The sequence below is a fragment of the Portunus trituberculatus genome, chromosome 5 (assembly GCF_017591435.1).
Source record: "Portunus trituberculatus isolate SZX2019 chromosome 5, ASM1759143v1, whole genome shotgun sequence".
NCBI lineage: Eukaryota > Metazoa > Arthropoda > Malacostraca > Decapoda > Portunidae > Portunus > Portunus trituberculatus.
The window spans coordinates 5343186-5353645 of NC_059259.1; the positions used below are offsets into that span (position 1 = coordinate 5343186).

The 10460-nt window shown below is 43.8% G+C and overlaps 2 protein-coding genes across 2 annotated transcripts in view; both read right to left on the reverse strand.

The window, feature by feature from the left end:
• Window positions 1–3022: 3022 nt before the first annotated feature.
• Window positions 3023–7555, reverse strand: LOC123514646 (glycine receptor subunit alpha-2-like). The gene is made up of 5 exons (XM_045272652.1): window positions 7445–7555; window positions 6735–6866; window positions 6367–6561; window positions 5655–5771; window positions 3023–5295 (listed from the first exon to the last, which is right to left on the reverse strand). Exons 2-5 carry the CDS (start codon window positions 6846–6848, stop codon window positions 5083–5085), a joined length of 639 nt encoding a protein of 212 aa, XP_045128587.1. The 5' UTR covers window positions 6849–6866; window positions 7445–7555; the 3' UTR covers window positions 3023–5082.
• Window positions 7556–7988: 433 nt separating this feature from the next.
• LOC123514857 overlaps window positions 7989–10460 on the reverse strand; it is a 2931-nt gene continuing 459 nt past the window's right edge. Inside the window, exons 2-3 of the mRNA XM_045273109.1 lie at window positions 8547–10202; window positions 7989–8032 (exon numbers count right to left, since the gene is read on the reverse strand). Of these exons, the coding sequence (XP_045129044.1) occupies window positions 7989–8032; window positions 8547–10202 (1700 nt within the window). The remainder of the gene's footprint in view (window positions 8033–8546; window positions 10203–10460) is intronic.

Here is a 10460-nt window from a genome sequence, read left to right on the forward strand (position 1 = left end):
TTACACACAGACAGACAGACACGGATAGACGAGACTACCCACTGTTTTCCTCATTATTTCCACGTCAACTCAATTTTTTTCACGCCGCAACGAACGCACGGAGCCTCCAGCCAATCACCTTCCAGAACCAGGTGTGTTTACCTTTCCCTGTCACCTCATTGGCTCTCTCTCTCTCTTTCTCTCTCTTCCTCTTTCCTCTTCCTCCTCCTTGTCTTATTTCTACATGGCTTGCCTCTCACTTAACTATCTTGCCTCCTCCTCTTCCTCCTCTTCCTTCTCCTCCTCCTCCTCCTCCTCCTCCTCCTCCTCCTCCTCCTCCTCCTCCTCCTCCACCTCCTCTGTCAGGTCAAGAACGAAAAATTCACTTCGGTTAGCAATAAATATTCTCGCTAACGCTAAATAGAAATCTGTCAAGCACGTCAAAAGAGAGAGAGAGAGAGAGAGAGAGAGAGAGAGAGCAAGGAGGTATGAATATAGGAGGTCAACATGTTATTTTTTCCTCTCTCTCTCTCTCTCTCTCTCTCTCTCTCTCTCTCTCTCTCTCTCTCTCTCTCTCTCTCAGATATAAAAATGTGTTATTTTGTAGAAGAATTGATGAAACAAAAAAAGGATAATAATAATAATAATAATAATAATAATAATAATAATAATAATAATAATAATAATAATAATAATAATAATAATAATAATAATAATAAGAAGAAGAAGAAGAAAAGGAGGCGAAGAAAAAGAAGAAGAGGAAGAGATAGGGAAGGATAAGGATAAAAAGGAAAATAGGAGGAGATGGAGAAGGAGGAGGAGGAGGAGGAGGAGGAGGAGGAAGACGGGGAGGAGGGAGGAAGAGAGGACGAGGAGAAGGAGGAGGAGGATAAGAGGCTCCCACGGTCTCCTGGAAATGATGAGAGAGAGAGAGAGAGAGAGAGAGAGAGAGAGAGAGAGAGAGAGAGAGAGAGAGAGGGAGGGGAGGAAGAGAGATAGATGGTAAATGACTGTTAAGATGATGACAGGAGGGAGAGAAGGAGGGAGGGAAAGAGAGGGAGGAGATACTACACACACTCTCTCTCTCTCTCTCTCTCTCTCTCTCTCTAAAAGAAGACCTATCGCTACTTATGTGGCAGAGAAACCTTATTTCCTGTAACCTGACACACCTGGCTACTCTAATGAGCAGGTGTGTCTTGGTGTGTCTTGGCGGGAAAGCACCTCGAAGTGTCCTCTCTGTCCTCATTCCAACACCTGTCTCTTTCTCCTCTTATTGAAATACACTTGACTTTTTTACTATAAGCTTGATTTGCGAAGAGAATTTGTTTGGATAGATAGATAGATAGATAGATAGATAGATAGATATTTATTTCTCTTCTCTTTCTTATTTGTCATTTCTTTCGCTGTTTGTATTTTGTCATACAGTGTTCAATTAATCTATCTTTTTTTGTGCTTATTCACGTATTTTTCCTTTTTAAGATAGATAGATAGATAGATAGACAGATAGATAGATAGATAGATAGATAGATTGGTTTTTTTTTTTTACTATATGATTCTGTTAAGAAGAAAATTTGTTTGTATAGGTAGATAGTGAAGAAACTTTCTATTTCTTATAGATAGATAGATAGATAAATAGATATTTTTTTACTATAACACCGAGTTGTGGAGAGGATGTGTTTGTATTACAGATAGATAGATAGATTTAGTTATTTTTTTTTTAACTATATGATTCTGTTAAGAAGAAAATTTGTTTGTATAGGTAGATAGTGAAGAAACTTTGTATTTCTTATAGATAGATAGATAGATAAATAGATATTTTTTTACTATAACACCGAGTTGTGGAGAGGATGTGTTTGTATTACTGATAGATAGATAGATAGATAGATAGACAGATAGGTTTTGAAGACACTTATTCTCCAATCTCTATTTATCTCATTTTTCTTAGATAGATAGATAGATAGATAGACAGCTTTTAAAGACACTTAATACTCCAAACTCTTTTTATTTACTTATTTTTTTAATATAGATGGATAAATAGATAGATATATAAATTTAAAGACATTCTCGCTCCATTATCTATTCATTTTTCTCATTTTCTTAAAGATTATCACCTCACTGAACCTTCTTGGCTAATGTTTCCTTGAGTAAATTAACCTAGTACACAATAAAAGCTACATAGATAGATAGATAAAATAGATAGATAGTTTTCAAGACACTTACCCTTTTTTCTTTTCACTTTTCTTTACAACTAACATTTCATTTCATTTCCTCATTGTACACTAGAATAAAAAAAACTGTAAAAAAGAAAATGTGATTAATTAATATAGCAACAACGTAAGCCACAACAAAAAATGCCGCAACTATCCTTGGAAAAAAAGAGGAAAAAGAAAACGAGAGAGCCCGTCACGTCGAGGGGGGACTATAAAAAACGTGCTAATGGCTGCCTTACCTGGATAATTTGCCGTCATTAAGAGATCACTGCGTCAGAATAAGTGGTTGGGCGCCCTTATACCGCCTGCACGCCCTCGGGGAATGGCGGTAGAGAGAGAGAGAGAGAGAGAGAGAGAGAGAGAGAGAGAGAGAGAGAGAGAGAGAGATTAAACTGTGAAATTTGTCTATTGTTGCTATTTTTTATCTATCTATCTATCTATCTATTATTATTATTAGTAGTAGTAGTAGTAGTAGTAGTAGTAGTAGTAGTAGTAGTAGTAGTAGTAGTAGTAGTAGTAGTAGTAGTAGTAGTAGTAGTAATGTTACTTTCTCCTTACCCACATTTCTATATCCATTCGATTAAAGCTAGAGAGAGAGAGAGAGAGAGAGAGAGAGAGAGAGAGAGAGAGAGAGAGGCATTTTACAACTTTACCTGGATTTTTTACTGTTTCTTTACGCATCTTATCTGTGTCTTATGAGGAATGCAGGTAAAATTATATTACCTGGCCGCTGCTACCTGTCACCTGCCACTGCCTGACGTGACGCGCGCTACTGAAGGAGGCGGATCAGGAAGATAAATATATTCAAGTAGAAACTCCAATTTATTTGTGATCAATCTGGAATTACTGCTAGAGAGAGAGAGAGAGAGAGAGAGAGAGAGAGAGAGAGTTTACTTACGTTACTTCATAAAATACTTAGATATATGAGACAATTCTACCAACTATTTAACAAGTGATAGCAATGAGAATGGTATTAACTTCAGGAATAGGAAATAATGGACATCCCAAAACATCACTCTAGTAATAGCAAAGACAGTGGACAGTAACCAAAACAACACGCTAAAATAAATATGCCAATAACAGTAATAACGATGATAATGATAATAAAAGATGCCAACAATAATAATGATAATAGTATAAGAAAATAGTAACATTAATAATTTCTCTCGTAGGCGAAACGTTAGAGAAATAAAGCACTCTTGCGAATCTCCAGTTTCCCTATACCAACCAACCACCCAACCAAATGAAAGTAAGAAGAGCATTCCCACTTGAGAAGAAAGCTTAAGAAACTTTACATTTGAGACTGGCACCTTCAGCTTATTTATTGCTCTTGGCCAGTACGCTTGACACACACACGCACATAAAAGCTTTCTATAATCTAAAACTCTTCACATTGACACACACACACACACACACACACACACACACACAAAGTCTATAATCTAAAGCTCTTCATTTCTATAGAATTTCCATCACACTTAGTTTCCGAGACGAATGGAAAGGTTGTGAAAATTTATCATCACGCTTTCAAATTTCAGCAATAATACGAGGCACTTTCGTTCATTCCCACAGACAAGAAAGCTTAGGAAACTTTACATTTGAGACTGGCACCTTCAGCTTATTTATTACTCTAGGCCAGTACGCTTGTTACACACACACGCACATATAAGCTTACTCTAATCTAAAACTATTCACTTGTATAAAATTTCCGTAACACTTCCTTAGTTTCCGAGATAAATGTTTTCCATATTCTTTAAGACTTGAATTAATTGCCAAAAGATTCCTAGATATGCTGAGGAAATAAATAAGTTAAAATAAATTCTTGTTTTCTCTTATTTTCTAGATAAAAACACTGCTACACTAGATTTTATCATGGAAAATAACTTGTCACTGTCAACTAAAAAATCAATCAAATACCAAATTAATGCTAACTCTATCATTAGGAATAAATCTGATGAATCAATGATATGTATTTTTTCGCCTATACCTCATAAGTAAAGATTATATTTTCCTCTTTCCTTCCCTTCACGATACTCATTTCCCTTCCACCTCCATCTCCTTCCCCCTCGATTGTCCTAATTCTCATAAGTATTAGTATAACCTCCTCCTCTTTCCTCCCCATCACAATGCTTCCCTCCTCTCCATCTTCCCCACTCGGCTGTAAAAATTCTCATAAGTAAGAGCATAATTCTCCTCTTTCCTCATCATAATGCTCCTCTCCCCTCAATCTCCTCCCCACTCGACTGTCCTAATTGTAGCAGTCACATGAAAACACACGTACAGCTCTGCAAATTACGTTAGATACTGATAGACAGATGAAATAGTGTTACCTTATTTGTGACGGGATGCAGCGCCGCCTGGTGAGATTCAGTGTGTCGGTGAAAGAAAGGGCACAGATGAGAACGTAGTGTGTGTGTGTGTGTGTGTGTGGATCTGGCCCATTCACACCCAGACACTAACAAGAGGGCATGGTCGTTCAGTGCTGGCGTTGTCTGTTAATTTTTCACAACTACCAAACAAGCACTGCCGATACTTCAGCGGGAACAAGCGGTCATCCAGCTGCTGGTTACCGTCACCATTACATAGTCACCATTACACCATACAAAACATTATAACCTCTACCACAAATAGAATATAATACACAAACATTTTACAATACATTACAACTATATGAATGTAATGTGTGTGTGTGTGTGTGTGTGTGTGTGTGTGTGTGTGTGGGGGGGAGAACTACTACCTGAAGGTTAAAAAATGCACTAAAACTAAAAGAATAAAACTAACAAGGCACTAAACAACAATACGTAATTTTAGACAAGTCCCCCAAGAAACGTAAAACAGAAAACGTACAAAATTAACAAAGTATTAATGTGTAACTGAAGCAAACATCACCGGGTCACTGCGAAAGAGTAATATCCAGCTTGGGTATTTCAATGAGGGCCGCCATGGTGAGATAGAAGACCAGGAAGAGTGTGGTGAGGATGGGGCACACCAGACGACACAATAGGTTTAGCCAGGCCGCCAGAGCCACGCGCCTCGCACCCACAGCCTCCTTCTGCGTCCGCCTTGCCGATCCCTTCACCCGCAGTAGAATAGACGGGGCGCATTTCTGCATGGGAAGGGATACGGCGTGACTAAATTGATGGGAATTGAAGGGAAAAGGCTACTCCTCTTTTTTCTCTGTCTATACCTGTATTTTCCTATTTTTTTTCTTTATTTTCTGTTCCACCATTCATGAAAAAATAATTGACAGAATGCTCTCCTCATTATTCCCTTTGTATTCTCTTACTTCCTTAGTGTTTATCTTCCATTCTACTATTTATACTTCCTCATCGCCTTTTCTCTCTCTCTTCTTCAGTCACTTGTACCTCCCTTGTCACTGTCCGCCACTGTAACTACTAGGCACACTTTTACACCTTCCCTTCGCCTCTCCTCTCTCTCCCTCCCCTCTCTCTCTCTGTGTCTTACCCTGACCCAGTTGATGAAAGCCACAGTCACCACCACCAGGAAGAGACTGATGATGCAGAACACAAACCACACATCCACCAGCTTCAGGTACGCCGTCTGAGGGATGGACGAGCTCATCTGGGAAAGGTACACGTGTTAAAAGGACTTATAGCAGCTCTGATCACTATAACAAAACTCTAATCCTTCCTAGGGGGAGGCTACTAATTTTCAAGCGGAGACCGAACCCTTGGGAAAAAAAGTAGGAATTTTTCTAATCATATTTAACATCCTTTTCATTAACGAGAGGCTCTTTGAATTTTAAGGGTCTCCAAGCGCACGGGTTCGAATCCTGTCCACGGTCCGAGTGTAGGTTGGGCTTCCTCACTCGGGGCAACGGTTTCCTAGCGGGTGGGCTTTGAGATAGGAGGTGCCACAAAAAGTATCCCCTTTAGCCCAGAAATTCACGTGAAAAGCCCACATGGTATAAATAAATAAATAAATAAATAAATAAATAAAAAACAGGCTGAACGTGGAAAGCGACTTCATGAGAGAATAATATCGAAAAGTTAGCGTGAATGTAGCAATATCAGAACAGGCAGCGTGAAAGTAGCATTAAAGGAGGAGCAGTTAGCGTAAAAGTAGCGATATCAGGAACAGTTAGCGTGAGAATATCGTCAGTACCTCTCTCTCTCTCTCTCTCTCTCTCTCTCTCTCTCTCTCTCTGTGTCAGTACCTGGGTGAAGAAGGCAGCCTCCACCAGCAGCGCCGTCAGAGCCACCATGATGCGCTCGTTGAAGTCGTCGAGAGGGAAGAAGAAGACCAGGTACCCGATGACGACGATGATGAAGGTTGGCACGTAGGTGGAGGTGATGTAGAAGGTGGATAGATTGCGGAAGGTCAACTCCACCGCCTGCCCGCTGTACTTCCCCTGTTAACGAGTGAAGTGTGTGTGTGTGTGTGTTTTGTGTTTACTTAAGGGGTTAGATATCACCTAATAACTAACTAAATAAGGTTAATAAATCATACCAATACGAAAAGAAAATGTGGATGAGTCTCAAAGAAAACGAGGCAATTATAAGGGTAACTCCTGCATTCACTCACCTCATCATAGGGCACCATTTTCTCACTCTGCAGGTAGTACTCCAGTAGCTTCCTGTTGCCCAGGTAGGTAACCCCGCTGCCCTCAGGAACCAGGGCGATGTACTCCTTCGTCATGCCCAGCAGCACCACGCCCTGCACAGGAATACAGAGACAGACTGATGAAATTCTACCGGTAACGAAATGTTTGTATGAATACCAATAGATAAATTTTTACTTACAAACGTGTACATTGGTTTTCACACTGATGAGGAAGAATAGATGGATAAATAGATAGGTAGATTGACAGATAGATAGATGAATGAATATAGAGAGAAAGAGGAAGAGAACGTGAATAAAGAAATAACATGATGGAGAGCGAAAAGGTGAAGAAACAGGAACTAAAGACAGAAATAGACACATGAAGATAAAAAAAAAAAAAAAAAAATAGAAAAAAAAATAGAAAAATGAGAAAAATATACGAGAAAAAAAAAAACTAGGACACACAAATGGAGAGGAAAACAAAAGAAAAAGAAAACAGATAAAGAAAATGAAAAAAATAAAAAAAGTACATGAAATAGAGAGAAAAACGAACTTAAAGAGGAAGAAGAAAACAAACATAACGAGGAAGTGAGAAGAAAAGAAACTACCCCCTTTTAGCCCAGAAACTCCCGTGAAAGGACCACATGGTATTAAAAAAAGAAAAAAGATGCAAAAGACACACAGAGACGCACCAGCCTGCAAGTTTGCGTGTCGAAGGGGAAAGTGATGAGGTCAAACTGACATGACGTGGTGACTGTGAGCTTGTTGAGGAGCACCAGGGGGTTGTCACTGCCTGCAAACAACTCGTCTGTGGAATATCGTAGTAGTAGTAGTAGTAGTAGTAGTAGTAGTAGTAGTAGTAGTGATGGTAGTAGCAGTAACAGTATTATTATTATTATTATTATTATTATTATTATTATTATTATTATTATTATTATTATTATTATTATTATTATTATTATTAGTAGTAGTAGTAGTAGCTAGTAGTAGTAGTAGTAGTTAGTAGTAGTAGTAGTAGTAATAGAATTTAGTAGTAGTAGTAGTAGTAGTAATAGCTTTAGTAGTAGTAGTAGTAGTAGTAGTAGTAGTAGTAGTAGTAGTAGTAGTAGTAGTAGTAGTAGTAGTAGTAGTAGTAGTAGTAGTAGTAGTAGCATATATCATAGTGAAGTCTAATTTAGTAACATCTCCCTCCTCATCTATCTTCTGTCTTTCTACCTCCTATTCTGTGATCTCTATTTATCCCTTATCCTTATCAGCGAGGCGGTGGCGTTGTGGGTAAGCTGGTATGCGTAGGATCGGGCAGACGTCCATGCGTAGGTTCGAATCTCACTACGTGCCATCATTTGTCGAGTGGTTTAAAGTTACCTACATGTCACCAGGATGTCCAGGTTCTAGGTGAATTGTCTTACACCAAAGATGCGCCTGGGTGGTGATATGGGCCCTACTATGGGTACCACTATATTAAAATTGCCTGCGTCGCTGATGGGTGGAAGCTGAACACCGCTTCCCATACTCTTCAAGTTACCTACAGGCGCTGTAGCCCATAAGAAAAGTTTCTCTCTTTGTTTTCCATTACCTCCCTTTCATCCCCATTATCCCTCCCATCATCACTCTTTTTCTCATTCCTCTTCTTTTCCACTCTCTTGTTCTCTCACTTCTTTCCCTTCCTCTTCATTCCCCTTCTTTCTTTGCCTCACCCTCCTTCACCATCTCTTACAGTCCCTCACCCTCTCCTTCACCTGCTCCCTGCCTCCCTTCCTCCCATAGCCCTCCTTCCCCCAACCCGTGCCTCACCCTCCCACAGGTTCTCCTCGTCGTCAGGCAGGGGATCAGAGACGCGCAAGGCACGCAGGAGGGAGCGCCGCTCCTCCACGTCGCTGGTTGTGTAGGCGTCCCCGAAGAACTCCATCTGCGGCATCCATGGGGCGTGCTCCTCCCGCTGGTGCACGGCGTTCAGCGTCTCCTGGCTGTGCAGGTGGCGCAGGGTGACGCGCGCGTCGTGCCAGGACAGCCGCACCTCCAACTCGCACACGAATTTAAAGCCCGTCAGGTCAAAGGCACGCACGGAGAGCATGGTGATGTGCAGGGCCACGGGCACGGGGCTGCCGGGGCTTGGGCGTGGAGGCGGCGCCATCTTGTTGTAGCCGACGGGCAGCCTCAGCACACTGCACCCCGCCTCGTCTGAACCGTCGATGCAGTTCACCTCCATGTCGCAACGCCTCGCCAGATCCACGCAGCTGCCGTCGTCGCAGGAAAACTCACCCAAGTCGCAGTACGTGACACGTAGGCGCGCCTCGCCGCGTCCACACACGTCGTTGTCGAAGGTCCAGGTGTTGAGGCCCAGCGGGTAGTGCGTGGGTGAGGCCATGGCCAGCGTGGCCGTCACCTGAGGCTTGTCGTACCGCGTGAGGCGCCACGCCCCGAAGTCTCCCACGCCGGAGTCGTTGGCTGCGGGCGGCAGCTTGGTCATCAGCGAGTAGTACACGCCGCTGAAGGCCACCTCGCCGCCGCCTGCCAGCAGGAAGTACTTCTTATCGAACTCTGACTTGCTGCACAGACCTCGCACCCGCACGAAGGGCAGAGTGTGGAAGTGGCAGGCGGCGCAGCGCTCCAGATCACAGCGGCGCGGCACCCAGGAGCCCCGCGAGGCGCCCACCACGGCGCGGGTGCCCTTGAAGGCCACACACACCTCAGGCTGCTCGATGGTCATGCCTCGCCGCTGATCATAGTTGGTGTAGGTGACGGGCGTGGCTGAGGTAACGTTCAGCCACGCCTGCTGTTTCGGATTGCCCTGCACGCCTAGCCACAGCGTGTCGCCCGTGCCGTCGCCGCAGCCCGCCGCTGAGGCCGCTGCCAGCTCGAACAGTGCCGCGTTCTCGGAGGGGTTGTGCGGCACGGCCATGGTGCCGCCCAGTACGTGGCATATTTGCTGCGCCTCGCGGAACAGCCGCGGCTCTGGAAACACCACGTGGAAGGCTTCGCCCCGCAGGTTACAGGGCGGCGGCGCCAGCAAAGTGGCACCGCGCACCTCGAAGTCGCCCGTCACGTTAGAGAAGTCAATGAGTGGCTGCTCCAGAGTGTTTGGTGCCCGGCACGCCGTGATGGCCTCCATCTGAACCTGGGGCAGCACCACGTCGTACACACGGAGGTCCCCCACGGAGCCACGCAGACTCTGGAACTCATTGAAGCCTCCCCCGGGTGAGTCCTGCTCCTGCCCCACGAAGAGACTGCCACCCCCCGCCACGCGCATCTCTCCGCCCCCCGCCACCAGCGTGCCATCGTGGCCGGCTCGGAGATGGCCGTCCTGCACCACGTGGTTCTCGCGCGTGTGTAGGTCCACGGCCAGACAGAAGGAGGACCAGCGCCGTAGCGTGAGCTTGACGCTCACGTCCAGCGACCACCGGTGCTGGCAGCACACCAGTGACACCTCCTGCTTCTCGTAGTTCAACCCTGGGGCGGCGCAGGGCCAGGCGGTGAAGGGGAGAGGAATAAAGAGACATGAATGTTTGAAATGTGTGTATCCCATTTGTGTGTGTATGTGTGTGTGTGTGTGTGTGTGTGTGTGTGTGTGTGTGTGTGTACATATATACTGCTCACTTTAATTAACAATCGGATAACACACACAGACACACACACACACACACACACACACACACACACACACACACACACACACACACACACACACACACACACACACACACACAC